Source organism: Oncorhynchus masou, chromosome 10 (genome assembly GCF_036934945.1).
Source record: "Oncorhynchus masou masou isolate Uvic2021 chromosome 10, UVic_Omas_1.1, whole genome shotgun sequence".
In the NCBI taxonomy this organism is placed as follows: Eukaryota; Metazoa; Chordata; class Actinopteri; order Salmoniformes; family Salmonidae; genus Oncorhynchus; species Oncorhynchus masou.
In genome coordinates, this window is record NC_088221.1 from 49,833,357 (window position 1) to 49,858,917 (window position 25,561).

The 25,561-nt window shown below is 46.6% G+C and overlaps 1 protein-coding gene across 1 annotated transcript; it reads right to left on the reverse strand.

Moving 5' to 3' along the window:
* Positions 1-1,950: 1,950 nt before the first annotated feature.
* LOC135547721 (desmin-like) lies at positions 1,951-22,869 on the reverse strand. The gene is made up of 9 exons (XM_064976968.1): positions 22,042-22,869; positions 17,241-17,301; positions 16,635-16,730; positions 15,162-15,323; positions 12,320-12,445; positions 10,317-10,537; positions 8,094-8,173; positions 7,329-7,414; positions 1,951-2,504 (listed from the first exon to the last, which is right to left on the reverse strand). The coding sequence occupies exons 1-9, from the start codon at positions 22,608-22,610 to the stop codon at positions 2,463-2,465; spliced, it is 1,443 nt and encodes a 480-aa protein (XP_064833040.1). The 5' UTR covers positions 22,611-22,869; the 3' UTR covers positions 1,951-2,462.
* Positions 22,870-25,561: the final 2,692 nt, after the last annotated feature.

Sequence of the window (25,561 nt, forward strand, 5' to 3'; positions counted from 1 at the left end):
TTATGAAGACTAGTATTACCTCCTCCTGTTATTATGAAGACTAGTTATTATGAAGACTAGTATTACCTCCTGTTATTATGAAGACTAGTATTACCTCCTCCTGTTATTATGAAGACTAGTATTACCTCCTGTTATTATGAAGACTAGTATTACCTATTATGAAGACTAGTATTACCTCCTGTTATTATGAAGACTAGTATTACCTCCTGTTATTATGAAGACTAGTATTATCTCCTGTTAATATGAAGACTAGTATTACCTCCTGTTATTATGAAGACTAGTATTACCTCCTGTTATTATGAAGACTAGTATTACCTCCTCCTGTTATTATGAAGACTAGTATTACCTCCTGTTATTATGAAGACTAGTATTACCTCCTTATGAAGACTAGTATTACCTCCTGTTATTATGAAGACTATTACCTCCTGTTAATATTACTAGTATTACCTCCTGTTATTATGAAGACTAGTATTACCTCCTGTTATTATGAAGACTAGTATTACCTCCTGTTATTATGAAGACTAGTATTACCTCCTGTTATTATGAAGACTAGTATTACCTCCTGTTATTATGAAGACTAGTATTACCTCCTGTTATTATGAAGACTAGTATTACCTCCTGTTATTATGAAGACTAGTATTACCTCCTGTTATTATGAAGACTAGTATTACCTCCTCCTGTTATAATGAAGACTAGTATTATGAAGACTAGTATTACCTCCTGTTATTATGAAGACTAGTATTACCTCCTGTTATTATGAAGACTAGTATTACCTCCTGTTATTATGAAGACTAGTATTACCTCCTGTTATTATGAAGACTAGTATTACCTCCTGTTATTATGAAGACTAGTATTACCTCCTGTTATTATGAAGACTAGTATTACCTCCTCTAGTATTACCTCCTGTTATTATGAAGACTATATTACCTCCTCCTGTTATTATGAAGACTAGTATTACCTCCTGTTAATATGAAGACTAGTATTACTGTTATTATGAAGACTAGTATTACCTCCTGTTATTATGAAGACTAGTATTACCTCCTGTTATTATGAAGACTAGTATTACCTCCTGTTATTATGAAGACTAGTATTACCTCCTCCTGTTATTATGAAGACTAGTATTACCTCCTCCTGTTATTGTGATGACTAGTAATACCTCCTCCTGTTATTATGAAGACTAGTATTACCTCCTGTTATTATGATTACCTCCTCCTGTTACTAGTATTACCTCCTCCTGTTATTATGAAGACTAGTATTACCTCCTGTTATTATGAAGACTAGTATTACCTCCTGTTATTATGAAGACTAGTATTACCTCCTGTTATTATGAAGACTAGTATTACCTCCTGTTATTATGAAGACTAGTATTACCTCCTGTTATTATGAAGACTAGTATTACCTCCTGTTATTATGAAGACTACCTCCTGTTATTATGAAGACTAGTATTACCTCCTCCTGTTATTATGAAGACTAGTATTACCTCCTGTTATTATGAAGACTAGTATTACCTCCCTGTTATTATGAAGACTAGTATTACCTCCTGTTATTATGAAGACTAGTATTACCTCCTGTTATTATGAAGACTAGTATTACCTCCTGTTATTATGAAGACTAGTATTACCTCCTGTTATTATGAAGACTAGTATTACCTCCTGTTATGAAGACTAGTATTACCTCCTGTTATGAAGACTCGGAAGCTAAATCCTCGCTACTCCATTGTAATACACTGGTATCCGTTATAGTAAGCTTTAATCAGACAAGAAATTAAACAAGCTCTTTAATTAACCCATCCCTGTTTTACTTTAGCAAAATGGCACCATATTCGCTATTTAGTGCACTACTTTTGACCAGAGCCCTGTTCGTTCCTGTTAAACGTAGTTCACTATATGGGGGATAGGGTGCCATTTGGGATACAAATATATATATAAAATAACCAAGGAATAGAATCAATTGTATTCTCTTTTGAAGATACAGTATATCTTTATTTCAAATCATTTGCCACTGTGAAACTATTGTGAAGCAAAGAGACCCACTCACACACAGACGTGCACTACAGAGATCCATCTCTTGACCTTCTGGAGATCCCTTCTAGCCATGCATGTTCTGTTCTGGCCAGGGCCTGACTTGACTTTCACTCCACCTTGTTCCCACCTTCTGATTACTGTAACTTAACATTGTCTTTCTTCTTATGTTCTTCTGCTTCGGAGATGGGTCATATAACATCTGATTAGTTGGAGTTCATGAGTTATAAACATTCCTATGAAGGATATAACCCTTCATAAGGTGGTTATAACACTTCGTAAGGTGTTCATAATTCACTCCCTCTCAAAAAAAGATACCTTTTTTTAAAACGAGGCTTTGCCTTAGGAACGGCAGCTAGAGAACCCCTCGTATCTTTGTATGTAAACATCCCATTTGTTTTCTCCCTAATTTAAGCTTGTTGTTGCTGTTGTTGTTGTTGTTTACATGATGTCCTGCTGGTGCTGTGTAGATTCACTGACCACCTGCGGGAGGAGAAGAGAGGTCAGGGTGGATAGGTCAGGCACAGTAACAACAAACAGATGGCTTCGAGAGACACAGTTTATTTTATGGTTTTATATTGACCCGTTGTTTCGATGCGTTGTCCCTTTGAGACCAACGTCTCTTTGACAAGGGAGCCTTTGCTTCGTTCAATTACACACAATTTAAAAATATTTAAAATACAACAGTCCCCTCATATAAATACCTTCGCATAGTTAAATAAATAAAAATATATATTTTAAAATGTGAATCGATGACGAAGTTGTCATTTAAAACACATGCACGAACTAACCACAGGAGGCTGGTGGCACTTAAATTAGGGAGGACGTGCTTGCGGTAATGGCAGGAGGTGAAATGGTGTGAAATATAACTAACACATGGTTTCCATGTCAATTTAAACTAATCTATGGATTTCACATGACTGGGAACTCAGATATTCATCTGTCCATAAAGAAAATCAGCTACAATAGTTGTTTACAACATTAACATTGTCTACACTGTATTTCTGATCAATTTGATGTTATTTTTAATGGACAAAAAAATAATTGAATTTTTTTCTTTCAAAAACAAGGACATTTCTAATTGACTCCACACTTCGGAACGGTGGTGTACATGGACAAGAAATGCATTAGAGACCGTTACAGTTTGGACAAGACAGGGAATACACATCTGTAGTTTAATGTGAAGAATATTGTGTCCTACAGGGTTGGGTTACATCAATCCCAGTCAATTCAGGAAGTAGACTAAAATTCTAATTTTAATTCCAATTCTGCTAAACGTTTGTTGGAATATGTACAATTCCTGAATTGATTCAATTGAGAAGATATTGAACCCAATCCTGGTGTCCTCTGTAGGTTCTTTTTAAATGTGAGAGGAGGGTGAGGTGCTCTGAGGTGGGGTGGAGAGGACACAGTCATCAGGTCTGAGGGAGAGGACACAGTCATCAGGTCTGAGGGAGAGGACACAGTCATCAGGTCTGAGGGAGAGGACACAGTCATCAGGTCTGAGGGAGAGGACACAGTCATCAGGTCTGAGGGAGAGGACACAGTCATCAGGTCTAATACTGAGGGAGAGGACACAGTCATCAGGTCTAATACTGAGGGAGAGGACACAGTCATCAGGTCTGAGGGAGAGGACTCAGTCATCAGGTCTGAGGGAGAGGACACAGTCATCAGGTCTGAGGGAGAGGACACAGTCATCAGGTCTGAGGGAGAGGACACAGTCATCAGGTCTAATACTGAGGGAGAGGACTCAGTCATCAGGTCTGAGGGAGAGGACACAGTCATCAGGTCTGAGGGAGAGGACACAGTCATCAGGTCTGAGGGAGAGGACACAGTCATCAGGTCTAATACTGAGGGAGAGGACTCAGTCATCAGGTCTGAGGGAGAGGACACAGTCATCAGGTCTGAGGGAGAGGACAGTCATCAGGTCTGAGGGAGAGGACACAGTCATCAGGTCTGAGGGAGAGGACACAGTCATCAGGTCTGAGGGAGAGGACACAGTCATCAGGTCTGAGGGAGAGGACACAGTCATCAGGTCTGAGGGAGAGGACACAGTCATCAGGTCTGAGGGAGAGGACACAGTCATCAGGTCTAATACTGAGGGAGAGGACACAGTCATCAGGTCTGAGGGAGAGGACTCAGTCATCAGGTCTGAGGGAGAGGACACAGTCATCAGGTCTAATACTGAGGGAGAGGACACAGTCATCAGGTCTGAGGGAGAGGACACAGTCATCAGGTCTGAGGGAGAGGACACAGTCATCAGGTCTGAGGGAGAGGACACAGTCATCAGGTCTGAGGGAGAGGACACAGTCATCAGGTCTAATACTGAGGGAGAGGACACAGTCATCAGGTCTGAGGGAGAGGACACAGTCATCAGGTCTGAGGGAGAGGACACAGTCATAAGGTCTGAGGTCTAATACTGAGGGAGAGGACACAGTCATCAGGTCTGAGGGAGAGGACACAGTCATCAGGTCTGAGGGAGAGGACACAGTCATCAGGTCTGAGGGAGAGGACACAGTCATCAGGTCTGAGGGAGAGGACACAGTCATCAGGTCTGAGGGAGAGGACACAGTCATCAGGTCTGAGGGAGAGGACACAGTCATCAGGTCTGAGGGAGAGGACACAGTCATCAGGTCTAATACTGAGGGAGAGGACACAGTCATCAGGTCTGAGGGAGAGGACACAGTCATCAGGTCTGAGGGAGAGGACACAGTCATCAGGTCTGAGGGAGAGGACACAGTCATCAGGTCTGAGGGAGAGGACACAGTCATCAGGTCTGAGGGAGAGGACACAGTCATCAGGTCTGAGGGAGAGGACACAGTCATCAGGTCTGAGGGAGAGGACACAGTCATCAGGTCTGAGGGAGAGGACACAGTCATCAGGTCTAGTACTGAGGGAGAGGACACAGTCATCAGGTCTGAGGGAGAGGACACAGTCATCAGGTCTAGTACTGAGGGAGAGGACACAGTCATCAGGTCTGAGGGAGAGGACACAGTCATCAGTACTGAGGGAGAGGACACAGTCATCAGGTCTAATACTGAGGGAGAGGACACAGTCATCAGGTCTGAGGGAGAGGACACAGTCATCAGGTCTGAGGGAGAGGACACAGTCATCAGGTCTAGTACTGAGGGAGAGGACACAGTCATCAGGTCTGAGGGAGAGGACATAGTCATCAGGTCTGAGGGAGAGGACACAGTCATCAGGTCTAGTACTGAGGGAGAGGACACAGTCATCAGGTCTAATACTGAGGGAGAGGACACAGTCATCAGGTCTGAGGGAGAGGACACAGTCATCAGGTCTGAGGGAGAGGACACAGTCATCAGGTCTGAGGGAGAGGACACAGTCATCAGGTCTGAGGGAGAGGACACAGTCATCAGGTCTGAGGGAGAGGACACAGTCATCAGGTCTGAGGGAGAGGACACAGTCATCAGGTCTGAGGGAGAGGACACAGTCATCAGGTCTGAGGGAGAGGACACAGTCATCAGGTCTGAGGGAGAGGACACAGTCATCAGGTCTGAGGGAGAGGACACAGTCATCAGGTCTGAGGGAGTGGACACAGTCATCAGGTCTGAGGGAGAGGACACAGTCATCAGGTCTGAGGGAGAGGACACAGTCATCAGGTCTAATACTGAGGGAGAGGACACAGTCATCAGGTCTGAGGGAGAGGACACAGTCATCAGGTCTGAGGGAGTGGACACAGTCATCAGGTCTGAGGGAGAGGACACAGTCATCAGGTCTGAGGGAGAGGACACAGTCATCAGGTCTAATACTGAGGGAGAGGACACAGTCATCAGGTCTGAGGGAGAGGACACAGTCATCAGGTCTGAGGGAGAGGACACAGTCATCAGGTCTGAGGGAGAGGACACAGTCATCAGGTCTGAGGGAGAGGACACAGTCATCAGGTCTAATACTGAGGGAGAGGACTCAGTCATCAGGTCTGAGGGAGAGGACACAGTCATCAGGTCTGAGGGAGAGGACTCAGTCATCAGGTCTGAGGGAGAGGACACAGTCATCAGGTCTGAGGGAGAGGACACAGTCATCAGGTCTGAGGGAGAGGACTCAGTCATCAGGTCTGAGGGAGAGGACACAGTCATCAGGTCTGAGGGAGAGGACACAGTCATCAGGTCTGAGGGAGAGGACACAGTCATCAGGTCTGAGGGAGAGGACACAGTCATCAGGTCTGAGGGAGAGGACACAGTCATCAGGTCTGAGGGAGAGGACTCAGTCATCAGGTCTGAGGGAGAGGACACAGTCATCAGGTCTGAGGGAGAGGACACAGTCATCAGGTCTGAGGGAGAGGACACAGTCATCAGGTCTGAGGGAGAGGACACAGTCATCAGGTCTGAGGGAGAGGACACAGTCATCAGGTCTGAGGGAGAGGACACAGTCATCAGGTCTAATACTGAGGGAGAGGACACAGTCATCAGGTCTGAGGGAGAGGACACAGTCATCAGGTCTGAGGGAGAGGACACAGTCATCAGGTCTGAGGGAGAGGACATAGTCATCAGGTCTAATACTGAGGGAGAGGACACAGTCATCAGGTCTGAGGGAGAGGACACAGTCATCAGGTCTGAGGGAGAGGACACAGTCATCAGGTCTAATACTGAGGGAGAGGACTCAGTCATCAGGTCTGAGGGAGAGGACACAGTCATCAGGTCTGAGGGAGAGGACACAGTCATCAGGTCTGAGGGAGAGGACTCAGTCATCAGGTCTGAGGGAGAGGACTCAGTCATCAGGTCTAATACTGAGGGGGTGAGAATATGAAAAGTGAGTTAATTAAAAGGCTGGTTGGGTCAAAAGTTGATATTTAAGCCGCACTTACACACAGAGCACTAGCTCCATCGCTCATAGAATATGTAATCTAGAACAAAAAATGAACATTGATTAAAAGCTGTATAAGGCTATGAGATACTTTTGTCTGCCTTCATTAAGCTCGGCCTGCATGATCAGTTGTCTTTTTCTCTGCGTACTGACTGTCAGCTGTGGGTTCCCAACGATACCTCCCAAATGGCACCCTATTCCCTGGGGCGGCAGTGTAGCCTAGTGGTTAGAGCGTTGGACTTGGTTGCAAGTTCGAATCCCCGAGCTGACAAGGTAGAAATCTGTCGTTCTGCCCCTGAACAGGCAGTTAACCGTCATTGAAAATAAGAATTTGTTCTTAACTGATTTGCCAAGTTAAATAAAGGTTAAATTAAAATATAGTGCACTACCTTTCACCTGAACCCTGGTAGTGGTCTATTTAGGGAATAAGGTGTTTACTTGGAACAAAGCCGATATTGGATGTCATCTTCTGTGTGTTGACTTTACCTCTCCATCGCGGGTCTCGATGGTCTTGATCAGGACAGTCTTCTTGGAGTGGACCTCTGCTGATCGTCCGACGTCTGGGCTGCTCTCTGCGGATGGATCGGACAGAGTTAAGACAACCTCGTAGGAACAGAATCACAACATCAACCCAGAGTTGTATATATGATTCACTCTGCCTCAATCTAACATCAACATCAACCCAGAGTTGTATATATAATTCACTCTGCCTCAATCCAACATCAACCCAGAGTTGTATATATGATTCACTCTGCCTCAATCTAACATCAACATCAACCCAGAGTTGTATATATGATTCTCTCTGCCTCAATCTAACATCAACATCAACCCAGAGTTGTATATATGATTCACTCTGCCTCAATCTAACATCAACATCAACCCAGAGTTGTATATATGATTCACTCTGCCTCAATCTAACATCAACATCAACCCAGAGTTGTATATATGATTCACTCTGCCTCAATCTAACATCAATAGCCACAGTTTAATATACCAACCAACCAATCAATCAACCAATCAATTAACTTCAATCATCCTCTGTTGTTATCGTTGAACTGATTGTGGTCTCAGTGATGCAAATATCCGAAATGCATCAATTCATGCTGTCAGTGTTTTCAGGTACAGCTGCTCCACCTCGTGGTGAAATTGTGATTCTGCTCTCACCATCCCTTTACTTTAAGTTACTGTACATGTCTTATAGGACTCTTTGGTGATTGGTCAGTTGTGAGGAAGTGTGTTTTCAGTGGTCACCTCTGAATCCAACAGTGGAATATAATGAGGCAGCAGAGTGGGAGCCAGAGTGAGAAGACTGGGAGCCAGATACAGTGATTCTGGGGAAGAAAGAGAGAACACCAACAGAATAGTTATTTACAGGTGACATCATTTGTTTATGATGATTTTAATGATGCACTGTCCTCGCCCCTCTATCTAGCCTCGTCTGCCCCCCTCCCCCACCACGCTCTCTCTCTCTCTCTCTCTCTCTCTCTCTCTCTCTCTCTCTCTCTCTCTCTCTTTCTCTCTCTCTATCAATACGATCTATCCTTCTAGCTCTTCTCATTGCAGAAGCATTCAGGACCTATTCCACTTACTTCTCTCTCCAGTCCACTTCCTAATACTGTTTATCACCTGTTAGGCAGCGATCTCTATGTCCAGGGCTATCTGTCACTCTTCTCTATCCCTCCCCCCCTGTTCCTCCCGTACCCCTCCATCATCTCTATCCCTCTCCAACACTCCTCCCTTCCCTCCTTCTTCTCTATCCCTCCCCTACATCTTCTCTGTCCCTCCCCCTGCACCTCCTTCCCTCCCTCTTCTCTATCCCTCCTCTAACCCTCCATCTTCTCAGTCTCTCCCCCTGCACCTCCTTCCCTCCCTCTTCTCTATCCCTCCTCTACCCCTCCATCTTCTCAGTCTCTCCCCCTGCACCTCCTTCCCTTCCTCTTCTCTATCCCTCCCCTACCCCTCCATCTTCTCAGTCCCCCTGCACCTCCTTCCCTCCCTCTTCTCTATCCCTCCCCTACCCCTCCATCTTCTCAGTCTCTCCCCCTGCACCTCCTTCCCTCCCTCTTCTCTATCCCTCCCCTACCCCTCCATCTTCTCTATCCCTCCCCTACCCCTCCATCTTCTCAGTCCCCCTGCACCTCCTTCCCTCCCTCTTCTCTATCCCTCCCCTACCCCTCCCTCTTCTCTATCCCTCCCCTACCCCTCCATCTTCTCAGTCTCTCCCCCTGCACCTCCTTCCCTCCCTCTTCTCTATCCCTCCCCTACCCCTCCATCTTCTCAGTCTCTCCCCCTGCACCTCCTTCCCTCCTTCTTCTCTATCCCTCCCCTACCCCTCCATCTTCTCAGTCTCTCCCCCTGCACCTCCTTCCCTCCTTCTCTATCCCTCCCCTACCCCTCCATCTTCTCAGTCTCTCCCCCTGCACCTCCTTCCCTCCTTCTTCTCTATCCCTCCCCTACCCCTCCCTCTTCTCTATCCCTCCCCTACCCCTCCATCTTCTCAGTCTCTCCCCCTGCACCTCCTTCCCTCCTTCTTCTCTATCCCTCCCCTACCCCTCCATCTTCTCAGTCTCTCCCCCTGCACCTCCTTCCCTCTTTCTTCTCTATCCCCCCCTACCCCTCCATCTTCTCAGTCTCTCCCCCTGCACCTCCTTCCCTCCTTCTTCTCTATCCCTCCCCTACCCCTCCCTCTTCTCTATCCCTCCCCTACCCCTCCATCTTCTCAGTCTCTCCCCCTGCACCTCCTTCCCTCCTTCTTCTCTATCCCTCCCCTACCCCTCCCTCTTCTCTATCCCTCCCCTACCCCTCCATCTTCTCAGTCTCTCCCCCTGCACCTCCTTCCCTCCTTCTTCTCTATCCCTCCCCTACCCCTCCATCTTCTCAGTCTCTCCCCCTGCACCTCCTTCTCTCCCTCTTCTCTATCCCTCCCCTACCCCTCCATCTTCTCAGTCTCTCCCCCCCCACCTCCTTCCCTCCTTCTTCTCTATCCCTCCCCTACCCCTCCATCTTCTCAGTCTCTCCCCCTGCACCTCCTTCCCTCCCTCTTCTCTATCCCTCCTCTAACCCTCCATCTTCTCAGTCTCCCCCTGCACCTCCTTCCCTCCCTCTTCTCTATCCCTCCCCTACCCCTCCATCTTCTCTGTCCCTCCCCCTGCACCTCCTTCCCTCCATCTTCTCTGTCCCTCCCCCTGCACCTCCTTCCCTCCCTCTTCTCTATCCCTCCCCTACCCCTCCATCTTCTCAGTCTCTCCCCCTGCACCTCCTTCCCTCCCTCTTCTCTATCCCTCCCCTACCCCTCCATCTTCTCAGTCTCTCCCCCTGCACCTCCTTCCATCCCTCTGCTCTATCCCTCCCCTACCCCTCCATCTTCTCAGTCTCTCCCCCTGCACCCCTTCCCTCCCTCTTCTCTATCCCTCCCCCTGCACCTCCTTCCCTCCTTCTTCTCTATCCCTCTCCCTACATATCCCTCTCTCCTACCGGCTCTCCTCTCCCTCCAGTAGCTTCCTGTAGGTAGCGATCTCTATATCCAGGGCCATCTTGACATTGAGGAGGTCCTGGTACTCTCTGAGGTGACGAGCCATCTCATCCTTCATCTTGGCGATCTCAGCCTCCAGACGGGTGACGGAGTCCTGGTAACCTCCAGCCTCGTTTCCCAGACGATCCTCCATCTCCCTCATCTGCCTCAGCAGAGACTCGTTCTGTAGGGGAGAGAGAGAGAGAGAGAGAGAGAGAGAGAGAGAGAGAGAGAGAGAGAGAGAGAGGTGAGAGGGGGAGGGAGGTGAGAAGGATTAGAGAGAGAGAGAGAGAGAGAGAGAGAGAGAGAGAGAGAGAGAGAGAGAGAGAGAGAGAGAGAGAGAGAGAGAGAGAGAGAGAGAGAGAGAGAGAGAGAGAGAGAGATCATCACATGAACAGGTATCATAGTTAGATTGAGAGGTGAGAGGGGAGCTGGTGGAGAGGTGATTGAAGTGATGATAGGTTAGAGAATTGTCCTGAAGTGTGAACTACTCCCCACCCATTTAAAAGGGAAAGCATTGGATTGGTTTAAAACACGGCTAGAGGGAGTTTCTAGCACCAATCCTTTCCTGTCAAATCCATGAAGGGAAGAAAACAAGAGTAAACTTGGTACAGGAGGATCTAGAGGAGCATGTAGTAACAGTCCAATAGGATATAGAGTAGTGTGTAGTAATATGGAGTATTGTGTAGTAATATAGAGTAGGGTGTGGTAATATAGAGTAGGGTGTAGTAATATAGAGTAGGGTGTAGTAATATAGAGTAGGGTGTAGTAACATAGAGTAGTGTGTAGTAATATAGAGTAGGGTGTGGTAACATAGAGTAGGGTGTAGTAATATAGAGTAGGGTGTGGTAATATATAGAGTAGTGTGTAGTAATATAGAGTAGGGTAAGGTAATATAGAGTAGGGTGTAGTAATATAGAGTAGGGTGTAGTAATATAGAGTAGGGTGTAGTAACATAGAGTAGGGTGTAGTAACATAGAGTAGGGTGTAGTAACATAGAGTAGGGTGTAGTAATATAGAGTAGGGTGTAGTAATATAGAGTAGTGTGTAGTAATATAGAGTAGGGTGTGGTAACATAGAGTAGGGTGTAGTAATATAGAGTAGGGTGTAGTAATATAGAGTAGGGTGTAGTAATATAGAGTAGGGTGTAGTAATATAGAGTAGGGTGTAGTAATATAGAGTAGGGTGGAGTAACACAGAGTAGGGTGTAGTAATATAGAGTAGGGTGTAGTAATATAGAGTAGGGTGTAGTAATATAGAGTAGGGTGGAGTAACACAGAGTAGGGTGTAGTAATATAGAGTAGGGTGGAGTAACACAGAGTAGGGTGGAGTAATATAGAGTAGGGTGTAGTAATATAGAGTAGGGTGTAGTAATATAGAGTAGGGTGGAGTAACACAGAGTAGGGTGGAGTAACATAGAGTAGGGTGTAGTAATATAGAGTAGGGTGTAGTAATATAGAGTAGGGTGGAGTAACACAGAGTAGGGTGTAGTAATATAGAGTAGGGTGTGGTAATATAGAGTAGGGTGTAGTAATATAGAGTAGGGTGTAGTAATATAGAGTAGGGTGTAGTAATATAGAGTAGGGTGTAGTAATATAGAGTAGGGTGTGGTAATATAGAGTAGGGTGTAGTAATATAGAGTAGGGTGTAGTAATATAGAGTAGGGTGTGGTAACATAGAGTAGGGTGTAGTAATATAGAGTAGGGTGTAGTAATATAGAGTAGGGTGTAGTAATATAGAGTAGTGTGTAGTAATATAGAGTAGGGTGTAGTAATATAGAGTAGGGTGTAGTAATATAGAGTAGGGTGTAGTAATATAGAGTAGGGTGTAGTAATATAGAGTAGGGTGTAGTAACAGAGAGTAGGGTGTAGTAACAGAGAGTAGGGTGTAGTAATATAGAGTAGGGTGTAGTAATATAGAGTAGGGTGTAGTAACAGAGAGTAGGGTGTAGTAACAGACTACTCACGGTTCCCTTGAGAGAGTCGATCTCACAGGTGTAGGACTGGATCTGATGCCTGAACTCCATGCTCTCCTGTTTGGCCTGTCTCAGAGCATCGTTGTTCTTGTTCACAGCCTGGTTCAGGTCTGACACCTGGAGAGAAGGTGGAGACATGGGATAGAATAGATGTTACAGTCACTGTGTAGTGGTGCCAATGTAGTTAGCTTAGCTACTGTCACTGTCTAGTGGTGCTGATGTAGTTAGCTTAGCTACTGTCACTGTCTAGTGGTGCCAATGTAGTTAGCTTAGCTACTGTCACTGTCTAGTGGTGCCAATGTAGTTAGCTTAGCTACTGTCACTGTCTAGTGGTGCTGATGTAGTTAGCTTAGCTACTGTCACTGTCTAGTGGTGCTGATGTAGTTAGCTTAGCTACTGTCACTGTCTAGTGGTGCCGATGTAGTTAGCTTAGCTACTGTCACTGTCTAGTGGTGCCGATGTAGTTAGCTTAGCTACTGTCACTGTGTAGTGGTGTCGATGTAGTGCCGATGTAGTTAGCTTAGCTACTGTCACTGTGTAGTGGTGTCGATGTAGTTAGCTTAGCTACTGTCACTGTGTAGTGGTACCGATGTAGTTAGCTTAGCTACTACTGTCACTGTCTAGTGGTGCTGATGTAGTTAGCTTAGCTACTGTCACTGTGTAGTGGTGCGGAAGTAGTTAGCTTAGCTACTGTCACTGTGTAGTGGTGTCGATGTAGTTAGCTTAGCTACTGTCACTGTCTAGTGGTGCTGATGTAGTTAGCTTAGCTACTGTCACTGTGTAGTGGTACCGATGTAGTTAGCTTAGCTACTGTCACTGTCTAGTGGTGCTGATGTAGTTAGCTTAGCTACTGTCACTGTCTAGTGGTGCTGATGTAGTTAGCTTAGCTACTGTCACTGTCTAGTGGTGCCAATGTAGTTAGCTTAGCTACTGTCACTGTGCAGTGGTGCTGATGTAGTTAGCTTAGCTACTGTCACTGTCTAGTGGTGCCGATGTAGTTAGCTTAGCTACTGTCACTGTGTAGTGGTGTCGATGTAGTGCCGATGTAGTTAGCTTAGCTACTGTCACTGTGTAGTGGTGTCGATGTAGTTAGCTTAGCTACTGTCACTGTGTAGTGGTACTAATGTAGTTAGCTTAGCTACTACTGTCACTGTCTAGTGGTGCTGATGTAGTTAGCTTAGCTACTGTCACTGTGTAGTGGTGCCGATGTAGTTAGCTTAGCTACTGTCCACTGTGTAGTGGTGTCGATGTAGTGCCGATGTAGTTAGCTTAGCTACTGTCACTGTGTAGTGGTACTGATGTAGTTAGCTTAGCTACTGTCACTGTCTAGTGGTGCTGATGTGGTTAGCTTAGCTACTGTCACTGTCTAGTGGTGCTGATGTAGTTAGCTTAGCTACTGTCACTGTCTAGTGGTGCCGATGTAGTTAGCTTAGCTACTGTCACTGTCCACATATCATATCCAATTTTAGCTTATTTAACACTGCTTCACTTAAAGTACTGGCAGTCACATGTTCTTTGCCAGGGTTGGGGACTTGGGGTCGATTTAATTGAATTGCAATGCAGTCAATTTAATTCCAATTCCAATTGAATTACTTAACTGAAACGGAATAGGCTCCAATCCTGTTCTGTACTGTCCTAAGCCAATCCTGTTCTGTACTGTCCTCAGCCAATCCTGTTCTGTACTGTCCTAAGCCAATCCTGTTCTGTACTGTCCTTAGCCAATCCTGTTCTGTACTGTCCTTAGCCAATCCTGTTCTGTACTGTCCTAAGCCAATCCTGTTCTGTACTGTCCTCAGCCAATCCTGGTCTGTACTGTCCTCAGCCAATCCTGTTCTGTACTGTCCTAAGCCAATCCTGTTCTGTACTGTCCTTAGCCAATCCTGTTCTGTACTGTCCTAAGCCAATCCTGGTCTGTACTGTCCTTAGCCAATCGTGTTCTGTACTGTCCTCAGCCAATCCTGTTCTGTACTGTCCTTAGCCAATCGTGTTCTGTACTGTCCTTAGCCAATCCTGTTCTGTACTGTCCTCAGCCAATCCTGTTCTGTACTGTCCTAAGCCAATCCTGTTCTGTACTGTCCTTAGCCAATCGTGTTCTGTACTGTCCTTAGCCAATCCTGTTCTGTACTGTCACTGTCTAGTGGTGCTGATGTCCTTAGCCAATCCTGTTCTGTACTGTCCTAAGCCAATCCTGGTCTGTACTGTCCTTAGCCAATCGTGTTCTGTACTGTCCTCAGCCAATCCTGTTCTGTACTGTCCTCAGCCAATCCTGTTCTGTACTGTCCTCAGCCAATCCTGTTCTGTACTGTCCTCAGCCAATCCTGTTCAGTACTGTCCTAAGCCAATCCTGTTCTGTACTGTCCTTAGCCAATCCTGTTCTGTACTGTCCTAAGCCAATCCTGTTCTGTACTGTCCTAAGCCAATTCTGTCAACCATCCTGATGGCAGCAAGCCTCTCTAACAATGACCCCACTGTCACTACCCACCCATATGTCTAGTGTTTTCACCTTGGACTTGTACCAGTCCTCTGTACTATACCATATTATAATACTGTTATAGATGGTTCCTCTGTACTATACCATATTACCAGGGGCGGCAGGGTAGCCTAGTGGTTAGAGCGTTGGACTAGTAATCGAAAGGTTGAAGTTCAAATCCCCGAGCTGACAAGGTACGAATCTTTCGTTCTGCCCCTAAACAGGCAGTTAACCCACCGTTCCTAGGCTGTCATTGAAAATAAGAATTTGTTCCTCTGTACTATACCATATTATATACTACTGTTGTAGATGGTTCCTCTGTACTATACCATATTATATACTACTGTTATACATGGTGTTTACCTTGGACTTGTACCAGTCCTCTGCCTCGGAGATGTTCTTGGCTGCGATGCCCTCGTACTGCATACGGATGTCCCTGAGGGCAACGGTCAGGTCTGGTTTGGACATGTCCATCTGGACCTGCACCGAGGTCTCCTGCATCTGGCTCGTCAGCTCATGGATCTCCTGCAGGGGTCAGAGGATAGAGTTCGGAGGTCAGGTTTCAGAGGTCAGAGGATAGAGGTTAGGGGTCAGAGGTTTGGGTTCAGAAGTACATACAGGATTTCATTTAGATGATCAGCCATTAGCCATAACAAATATTTTTGTTCCTCCACTCTCCTGATTTATTGACTGATCCCAGGGTTACACTGACTATACTGACCAGGAAAAACCATTGCTCCTACAATACAGGACCAGTGGTCTTTGTCTCTCTGTCTCTGTCTCTGTCTCTCTGTCTCTCTCTCTGTCTCTCTCTCTCTCTGTCTCTCTCTCTCTCTCTCTCTCTCTCTCTCTCTCTGTCTCTCTCTCTGTCTCTCTCTCTCTCTCTGTCTCTCTCTCTCTGTCTCTCTCTGTCTGTCTCTCTCTCTCTCTCTCTCTGTCTCTCTCTCTGTCTGTCTCTCTCTCTCTGCCTCTCTCTCTCTGTCTCTCTCTCTGTCTCTCTCTCTCTGTCTCTCTCTCTCTCTCTCTCTCTCTCTCGGTCGGTCTCTCTCTCTCTGCCTCTCTCTCTCTCTCTCTCTCTCTGTCTCTCTCTCTGTCTCTCTCTCTCCCTCCCTCTCTCTCTCTCTCTCTCTCTCTCTCTCTCGGTCGGTCTCTCTCTATCTCTCTCTCTCTCACTCACTCACACATTTCCCAGCATCTAGCTTCTCTCTCATGGTTTAATTATAGCTGTGCATGTGTTGAACAATGTTGCAGAGGGCATTCCATGTCACGAACCAGCTGACACAAGCCAGCATTTCTCTGAAGTCAAATGTCAGGGGAAGGAGACAGCATGAAAGGACTTCTGGCTTTAGAAGCTAGAAAAGTCCCTCTCCCCATCCACTGTGCATAGTGTGGTGTGGTGTGTATAGTTGGTTTTGTAGGTGTGGTGTGTATAGTTGGTGTGGTGTGGTGTGGTGTAGTGGGGTGTAGTGTGGTGTGGTGTGGTGTGGTGTGTAGTGTGGTGTAGTGTAGTGTGGTGTAGTGTAGTTTAGTGTAGTGTAGTGTGGTGTGGTGTGGTGTGTAGTGTGGTGTAGTGTGGTGTGGTGTGGTGTGTAGTGTGGTGTAGTGTGGTGTGGTGTGGCCCGGGCCGGTTCAGCTTGGCTCAGCCCAGCTCGGCTCAGTAGTGTTAAAAGGGCATAAGTAAGTTGCCTTATCTGAGACAGACTCCAGCCCTATGGGTAATTCTATCTCCTGTTTCTGTAGCATGAGGCTTGATGTACAAGTACACCACCCTGAGCAGGGTGCTATTCTATCGCAGGGTGAGAAGGGTTAGCATAAAGGACCTGGGACACTACTGACCTCCTCGTGGATCTTCTTGAGGAAGGTGATCTCCTCCTGCAGGCTTTCAATGCGTCTCTCCAGGTCCAGCCTGGCCAGCGTGGCAGAGTCCACGTCCTAGAGAAACGCAACAAGTGGATGTAGTAGAGGCTGTTTTAATGTCGATGTTTCAGCACAAGGCCTTTCCCAAGACGAGAGTTGACGTAACATATTGACAGAGAGACAGAGAGAGAAACAGAGAAAGATGAGAGACACAGACAGACAGACAGACAGACAGACAGACAGACAGACAGACAGACAGAAAGACAGACAGACAGACAGACAGACAGACAGACAGACAGACAGACAGACAGACAGACAGACAGACAGACAGACAGACAGACAGACAGACAGACAGACAGACAGACAGACAGACAGACAGACAGACAGACAGAGACAGAGAGGATGAGAGAGAGACTCAGAAGTTACTCTTGGGAACAATAGCAGCTTCGGTTGATGTTGGTGTCACACTCTGCACTGTTATCATTGATCTAACCTGACAGCATGTATTTCATTGATCATTTGGGAAGAGAGAAAGTTCTGAAGGCAGACAAAGAGAGAGAGAAGGAGAGGGGAAGTGTGACTCACAGCTCTGAAGGCAGACAGGTTGTTCTCTGCCTCTTCCCTCTGGTGGATCTCCTCCTGCAGTCTGGAGGGAGGGAGGGAGGGAGGGAGGGAGGGAGGGAGGGAGGGAGGGAGGGAGGGAGGGGGGAGGGAGGGAGGGAGGGAGGGAGGGAGGGAGGGGGGATGGAGGAAGGGGGAGGGGGGAGGGAGGGGAGAGCGTGAGGGAGGGAGGGGGGGGGTGAGGGAGGAGGGAGATGGGGAGGGAGGGAGGGAGGGAGGGAGGGGGGTGGGAGGGAGGGAGGGGGGATGGAGGAAGGGGGTGGGGGGGGGAGGGGAGAGCGTGAGGGGGAGGGGGTGAGGGGAGGGAGGGAGGGAGGAAGAGGGGGAGGGAGGGAGGGGGGGAGGGAGGGAGGGAGGGAGGGAGGGGAGGGAGGGAGGGAGGGGGGGAGGGAGGAAGGGGGGTGGGGGGAGGGAGGGGAGGGTGAGGGGGGAGGGGGTGGGAGGGAGGGAGGGAGGAAGAGGGGAGGGAGGGAGGGAGGGGAGGGAGGGAGGGAGGGGTGGGTGGGAGGGAGGGGGGGGAGGGAGGAAGGGAGGGAGAGGGAGGGGGGGGAGGGAGGGAGGGAGGGAGGGAGGGAGGGAGGGAGGGAGGGAGGGAGGGAGGGAGGGAGGAAGGAAGGAAGGAAGGTTAAAGAAAAGGCTCAGTTGGAGTGTAAACAGATTCAGAGACAACCTTTTCCTCCCTATCTGAGCCTGTGATTGTTGTGATTTTGATTCCATGTTTATTGGGATCCCCATTAGACAGCTGGTCTTACTGGTCTTACTGGGCTCTGACCCAAAATACACATTACAGACAAAAGACTTGACAATTTACATATATTTAAAACATTAACACGTAGTGTGTGTGTGTGTGTGTGTGTGTGTGTGTGTGTGTGTGTGTGTGTGTATGTGTATGTGTGTTTGTGTGTGTGTGTGTGTGTGTTCATCTATCAGTTCTACATACACGTCAGCACGTACACACAACCAGTAGGTCACATGGAGGAGAAGTGTTGTGCCGTGAGGTGTTGTTTTTGAAACCAGGTTTGCTGTTCACTATATGAGACATTCACTCGCAGCTCTGTATAATACTGTAAGTTTCCTTGAATTCGTTTCTGGTCCTGGGGACTGTGAAAAGACCCCTGGTGGCATGTCTGGTAGGGTCAGTGTGTGTGTGTCAGTTGGGGACTGTGAAAAGACCCCTGGTGGCATGTCTGGAAGGGTCAGTGTGTGTGTGTCATTTGGGGACTGTGAAAAGACCCCTGGTGGCATGTCTGGTAGGGTCAGTGTGTGTGTGTGTCAGTTGGGGACTGTGAAAAGACCCCTGGTGGCATGTCTGGAAGGGTCAGTGTGTGTGTGTCAGTTGGGGACTGTGAAAAGACCCCTGGTGGCATGTCTGGTAGGGTCAGTGTGTGTGTGTGTCAGTTGACTATGCAAACAATTTGGAACAGTAGACTTTACTCAGTTGAACCGATGCTGTGCGGTTATCACTATATCTTTAAAGCACAGTCTCTCTCTGTGCCTAGAGGAATGGACCCTTCCCCCCAGAGACACACATTCCTCGTACAGTGGACCCCTTTCAGCTGTCCTAAGGCAGGTCAAGGGTCAAACAGAAACGCAGAGAGGTCAGTGAGCTACAGAGATGGCTGAGCAGAGCAGAACATGTATGTATCAAGTGTGTCAGAGTAGGAGTGTCTGATCTAGAATCAGGTCCCTCCTGTCCACATCATCTGAGTCATCATGATCTAGGATCACGTCCCTCTTGTCCACGTCATCTGAGTCATTATGATCTAGGATCACGTCCCTCCTGTCCACGTCATCTGAGTCATTATGATCTAGGATCAGGTCCCTCCTGTCCACGTCATCTGAGTCATTATGATCTAGGATCACGTCCCTCCTGTCCACGTCATCTGAGTCATTATGATCTAGGATTACGTCCCTCCTGTCCACGTCATCTGAGTCATTATGATCTAGGATCAGGTCCTCCTCTCCATGTAATCTGATTCATTATGATCTAAAGGGCAAAACTGATCCTAGATCAGCGCTGCTACTCTGAAACACTATGAATCCCAACCCTGAGTTGACCTGAGGTCAGTATGACACAGCATGCTATGTGTTCCACCCCAGAGCCTTCTCAAACTGTCACCCCTCTCCACCTCCACTTTCAACACTGGTTTGACTCTCCCTCGTTCCTCCGTCTACGCTGCACCCAAACCCCTTTCCCTCGCAGAGCCTTGGAGGAGCTGGATCACGTCAACTGTTTACAGTGCAGAGAAAATCCCATGAAGAAAAAAACCCAGAGACCATTTCACACCGTTGATCCTGTACCTCGAAATAGAAACGTCTATTAACAACACTACAACAAAACAAAACTAAATGTTCCTCTCATTTCTATTTCTCCTGTGTTTTTGTTCTACTTTATTTATGTCTACTACTACTGAGCAAGAAAAGACATTTCCCTGTAGCACGTGACAATAAAAACAAAACGTGAAACTTGAAACACTGTTGAACGCTTCCACAGTTTACGGTTATAGACTCTCATGAGGCCTTGGCACGCCACAGTCAGACACAGCATCCAATAGGCCTGCTGATATCGGGCTATATTTAGGAGGAGTACAGTAGGCACTCAGGGTATATTGGATAAGAATAGTGGGCTAATATGGGAATGGTATTCTGCTGATTCCTGAGAGGTCTCTGAGCAACTGGTGGACAAAGACGAGCTGTCTGTCTGTCTGTCTGTCTGTCTGTCTGTCTGTCTGTCTGTCTGTCTGTCTGTCTGTCTGTCTGTCTGTCTGTCTGTCTGTCTGTCTGTCTGCATGACTCTGTCTGTCTGTCTGTCTGTCTGTCTGTCTGTCTGTCTGTCTGTCTGTCTGTCTGCATGACTCTGTCTGTCTGTCTGTCTGTCTGTCTGTCTGTCTGTCTGTCTGCATGACTCTGTCTGTCTGTCTGTCTGTCTGTCTGTCTGTCTGTCTGTCTGTATGACTCTGTCTGTCTGTCTGTCTGTCTGTCTGTCTGTCTGTCTGTCTGTCTGTCTGTCTGTCTGCCTGTCTGCATGACTCTGTCTGTCTCTCTGTCTGTCTGTCTGTCTGCCTGTCTGCCTGTCTGTCTGTCTGTCTGTCTGTCTGTCTGTCTGTCTCGCTGTCTGTCTGTCTGTCTGTCTGTCTGTCTGTCTGTCTGTCTGTCTGTCTATCTGTCTGTCTGCATGACTCTGTCTGCATGACTCTGTCTGTCTGTCTGTCTGTCTGTCTGTCTGTCTGTCTGTCTGTCTGTCTGTCTGTCTGCATGACTCTGTCTGTCTGTCTGTCTGTCTGTCTGTCTGTCTGTCTGTCTGTCTGTCTGTCTGTCTCTCTGTCTGTCTGTCTGTCTGTCTGTCTGTCTGTCTGTCTGTCTGCATGACTCTGTCTGTCTGTCTGTCTGTCTGTCTGTCTGTCTGTCTGTCTGTCTGTCTGTCTGTCTGTCCCTCTCTCTCTCTGTATCTGTCTACTATGGGGACACTTTGAGACAGTAGGGGTAATGTCTGTTTATCCATCCTGCATTCAGATCTCATTATTTCTGCCCTTCACAATATTGGTAATCCTCTGCTTTTTCCCTCACTTTGACCGTTGGCACATATTTATAATCTCATCACGTTCTCTCTGTCTTCTGACATCCTCTTTCTCAATCTCTTCTGCATTCATTCTCAACCATTTTCTCTTGTGGGGAAATTACAAAAGTATATAATATATAGATATATATCTATATATATAGCTTCAGCATAGCAAGAGAGAACTTCAAGTATTTTGTTTGTTCATTCCAATGTCAACTGACACCTTCACTGATATACTCCCTCTAAGATGGAGGATAGCCAAATCAAAATCATAAAATAAAATAAAAATAAATAAAAAATAAAATAAATTCATTAAAAATCCTACAATGTGATTTTCTGGATTTTTTACCCTCATTTTGTCTGTCATAGTTGAAGTGTACCTATGATGAAAATTACCGGCCTCTCTCATCTTTATAAGTGGCTGACTAAATACCTTTTTGCCCCACTGTATATGATGAACAGAGAGTAGCAGAGAGTAGCAGTAGCGTAAAGAGGGGTTGGTGGGTGGTGGGACACAATGCAGATAGCCCTGGTTAGCCAATGTGTTGGGAGCACTGGTTGGTTGGGCCAATGGGCCAATGGAAGAGAGAATAGTTATACAAATACTTATAGATAATTCAAGACTAATCGCTGTCGGGACTCACGTTACTCTCCCCGATTCAGCAGAAAAAAAGACATGACGTGTATTCAGATCATATCACCATTCGGTCTTTGGATACATTCTAAGGATCTTCACTCAGCACAACAGATAACACCTGTTCCACTGTGTATTGATACATCACTCTGGTAGTTTCAGGATGTACACTTATTGGAATATCAAGATAGTGATATATATATTGAGGGCCCATTATCAAACGACCCAAACTTCTCAAGCGAATAACTTGATCAAGAACATATTACAGTAGTAATAGGTAACAGGTAGTTTCAGTGATTCTCTTTTTTTTTTTTTAACATATTTAACAAACTTCTACATCATGCAGTTTGAAATATATCTACTTCCATTGATCCGGATTATAATAACATCCTCTCTTCTGTTTTTACTAACTTTTCTCTCATGAGTTCTTAATCAAGAGCGTATTGTCCAGTGATTTTACAAACGTCTCTCTCATTGAACACTGCGTTGTTTTGGAAGAGCTTGCAGGATAGCAAGACAAATAAACTGTTGATTTGATTTTGCTGTATGTTTTTTTACCCCTGACCTCTCACCTGAGTTTGAGTTTCTGCAGGTCGTCTGCCAGGTTGTCTCTCTCCACCTCCATGCGGGCTCGGTCATTGGACATGCCGTCCACCTGACGCCTCAGCTCTCTCATCTCCTCCTCGTACATCTCGGCCACGCGGGTCGGCTCGTGACCCCTCATCCTCTCGATCTCCACCACCAGGGTAGCGTTCTGCTGCTCTAGAAAACGGACCTTCTCGATGTAGCTGGCGAACCGGTCGTTCAGGTGCTGCAACTCTGCCTTCTCATTGGTTCGGGTGTCCAGGAAGTCGCGGTTAGTGGCGTCGGCCAGGTTGAAGTCCAGCTTCTCGCCCATCCCGGCGTACGAGCGCATCGCGCCGCCGGAGGAGGAACGAATGCTGCCGGAGGAGTAGCTGGGGCGGGCGGAGCTTTTGGTCATCTCGTAGACTCTGGAGGACATGTGGGCCGAGCCGGAGGAGCCGCGTCCACCGTGGGAGAACATGGAGGACATGCCTGGGGTGGATCCAATACCAGAACCAAAGGTCCGGCGGTAGGAAGAGGCTGACTGGGCGGACTGGGAGGAGAAGGACTTGCTCATGGTGGATGTTGTCCGAGGGTCTGGCTGGAGGAACTGGGTTGCTGTTGGAGGTTGATGACTGAATGAGGGGCTGTTGGACAGGAGATCTGCTATTTGTAGACATACAACGCCCACTCCATAACTCTAAGCCCCCTGCATCCAACTCTCTCTCTCTCTCTCTCTCTCTCTCTCTCTCTCTCTCTCATGTCTCTATCTATCTCTCGCTCATTTCTATTCCCACTCTTTGATTCAGCTGTCATAGGCTCTGGTTTCCAGTAGCAGTGTGGAGGCTAGCCAGTGTGGGGGGTGTAGCCGTTGTTGGAAGTGGGTGTGTAGGGGTTGTTGGAAATGGCTGTGGGAGTAGGAGTGTGTGTGTGGGGGGTGGGGTGGGGGGTGTTAGTCTCATGGCCTTCTGAAAAACATGAGATTACGGTTACCGTAAGTTACCGTACACATATTCTATCAGAGGGACAGAAACACGTCTCGTCGACCACGTATTTATTCTTAAATGTTCAAACCTGCTGCTGCTGTGTTAAAGGATTGTAGTCTTTTTTTTAACATATCATAACCCATCCAAACTACTGTGTTTAGCCAGATTGATTGTGTAGATATTTGACCAATCACTGGCCTTTTTCTCCGTCTGTTTTTGTCCAAACTATTGGGTTAGTGAAAGAGAAACGGTCCATAACTGAATAGCTGGAAGCAACAGAAAAATGTACCCGCTGCGATGTACAACCTGCTAGTAATATTTATTACACGACCAAGCCATTTCATTTATTGGTGAATTTTATTGATCGTGCATTGATTGACTGCATTGATTTAATTCTGCCCCCCCACCCCCCCCAAAAAAAAATGCCTTGAAACCTCGTATGAAGTTTAAAGTTTAGAAGCATATACTGCGGGTTTTGATATTTTAGATCGATATTATAATTACTTGTTTGTTTCTATTTCTGCAAAGTAGTTAAAACGGTGTCAGTTCCACTTTCACATTACGTGATGTAATAATGTCTAGGATGAGCATTGTGATGCGTAAAAATTCTATGGCAGCCATGTTTCCACCTCATTACCTTACATGGGGAATATTCAAATGTTGCTATGTAACTGAATGTCTAGAATTATGACAACATTCAACATTCTAAAAGTCCAAACACTCTAAATAATTTGGTCCAACCCAGAGTCATATATATATATATATATATATATATATATATATATATAGAGAGAGAGAGAGAGAGAGAGAATTGGGCCAATGCGAATTCTATCTGAACGTTCCCGAGAGCGCCACGTTCTCCTCCATAGCCGTCGCTGATTGATACTTGACGTTTCCTCGCTGTGCTGTTTGTTTTGCTGATAGTTCATCAGAACCTATAAAGATGTTCAGTGAAAGCAGACATGCCATGTGTTGACACCACAACACAACGAAGGCTTGTATACACGTCATCTCCAATGATAATCCATGATAAATAACTAAACGTCTGTTAAATTCGCTGCTCTGTTTTTGCTTGTTTACAACGGGTCATCTAATAGGGAAATGTCTGAATAAATGTAGAGAATATGGCCAAACGTTCTACATGGTCCTGGTCCAACCTAGTACAGAAACCAACCAGTGATAGAGATTAGGGGAGATCAGGAGACCCAGACTGGTGAGCCACAGCTCTCAGTCTCTCTGTAGTGTGACCTGATGATACACAGATACCATTTGACTACTGTCTGAGTCTAAATAGCCTCGACTTCCCAGCTTCCTTGTGTAGGACTTGGAAGTACGGTAAGGCCGACTAGTTAGTAAGAGGATGGAGATCTGTCATACAAAAAGGATCTCAAACATTAGCATTGCTATTCATTGCTATTTAAGATGTCAGATGCACAAGTGCGCCATTACGTTCCATACAAAATACAGTTCAGCTGCTGGTGTGGTTTTGTGTGTGTGTGGTTTTGTGTGTGTGTGTGTGAGAGAGAGAGAGAGAGAGAGTGAGTGAGTGAGTGTATCAGTGTGTGTGCATGGGTACGGCTCAGCAGCTTGTGTGTGTGTGTGTGTGTGTGTGTGTGTGTGTGTGTGTGTGTGTGTGTGTGTGTGTGTGTGTGTGTGTGTGTGTGTGTGTGTGTGTGTGTGCGTGCGTGCGTGCGTGTGGCGTGCGTGTGTGTGTGTGTGTGCGTGCGTGTGTGTGTGTGCGCGTGCGTGCGAGCTCAGCTGCTGGTGTCACAGCTATTGTTAGCCTCTCAGTCTGAACTGTTGTCACTGCATGGCCCAGGATCCTAAGAATCTGTCAGAAAGCAGAAAATAAACCTCCGGTCTTATCTCTTACATATTGGACTGTGGGCGATAATTGGCAGATAACACTGATATTTATAGGGGAAGCCTCATTTCCAAGTTAGAAAATGTGTAAAACATACTAAACTTGAAGCTTGGAGCACTGCAGCTCTAAGCAGCACTGAGATGGAGTAGAAGTTACACAAGTCAGAAGGCTTTCCTGGTTAGTAACAGTTTCACGACTTAATGTGTACCAGCCGTTATAATAGTCACTAGGCCTCTTTGTCCTTGATGTTAACATGTACCAGCTGTTATAATAGTCACTAGGCCTCTTTGTCCTTGATGTTAACATGTACCAGCCGTTATAATAGTCACTAGGCCTCTTTGTCCTTGATGTTAACATGTACCAGCCGTTATAATAGTCACTAGGCCTCTTTGTCCTTGATGTTAACATGTACCAGCTGTTATAATAGTCACTAGGCCTCTTTGTCCTTGATGTTAACATGTACCAGCCGTTATAATAGTCACTAGGCCTCTTTGTCCTTGGTGTTAACATGTACCAGCTGTTATAATAGTCACTAGGCCTCTTTGTCCTTGATGTTAACATGTACCAGCTGTTATAATAGTCACTAGGCCTCTTTGTCCTTGATGGTACCATGTACCAGCTGTTATAATAGTCACTAGGCCTCTTTGTCCTTGATGTTAACATGTACCAGCTGTTATA

What these genes read in the sequence shown, in the direction of transcription:
- LOC135547721 (XM_064976968.1), bottom strand. Translation starts at nt 22,610, where the DNA reads ATGAGCAAGTCCTTCTCCTCCCAGTCCGCCCAGTCAGCCTCTTCCTAC. An exon ending in CTGCAGAAACTCAAACTCAG is followed by an intron (nt 17,302 to 22,041) that starts GTGAGAGGTCAG and finishes CCCTCCCTCCAG; the next exon opens with ACTGCAGGAGGAGATCCACC. An exon ending in TTCCACTGTTGGATTCAGAG is followed by an intron (nt 7,415 to 8,093) that starts GTGACCACTGAA and finishes ATCCATCCGCAG; the next exon opens with AGAGCAGCCCAGACGTCGGA.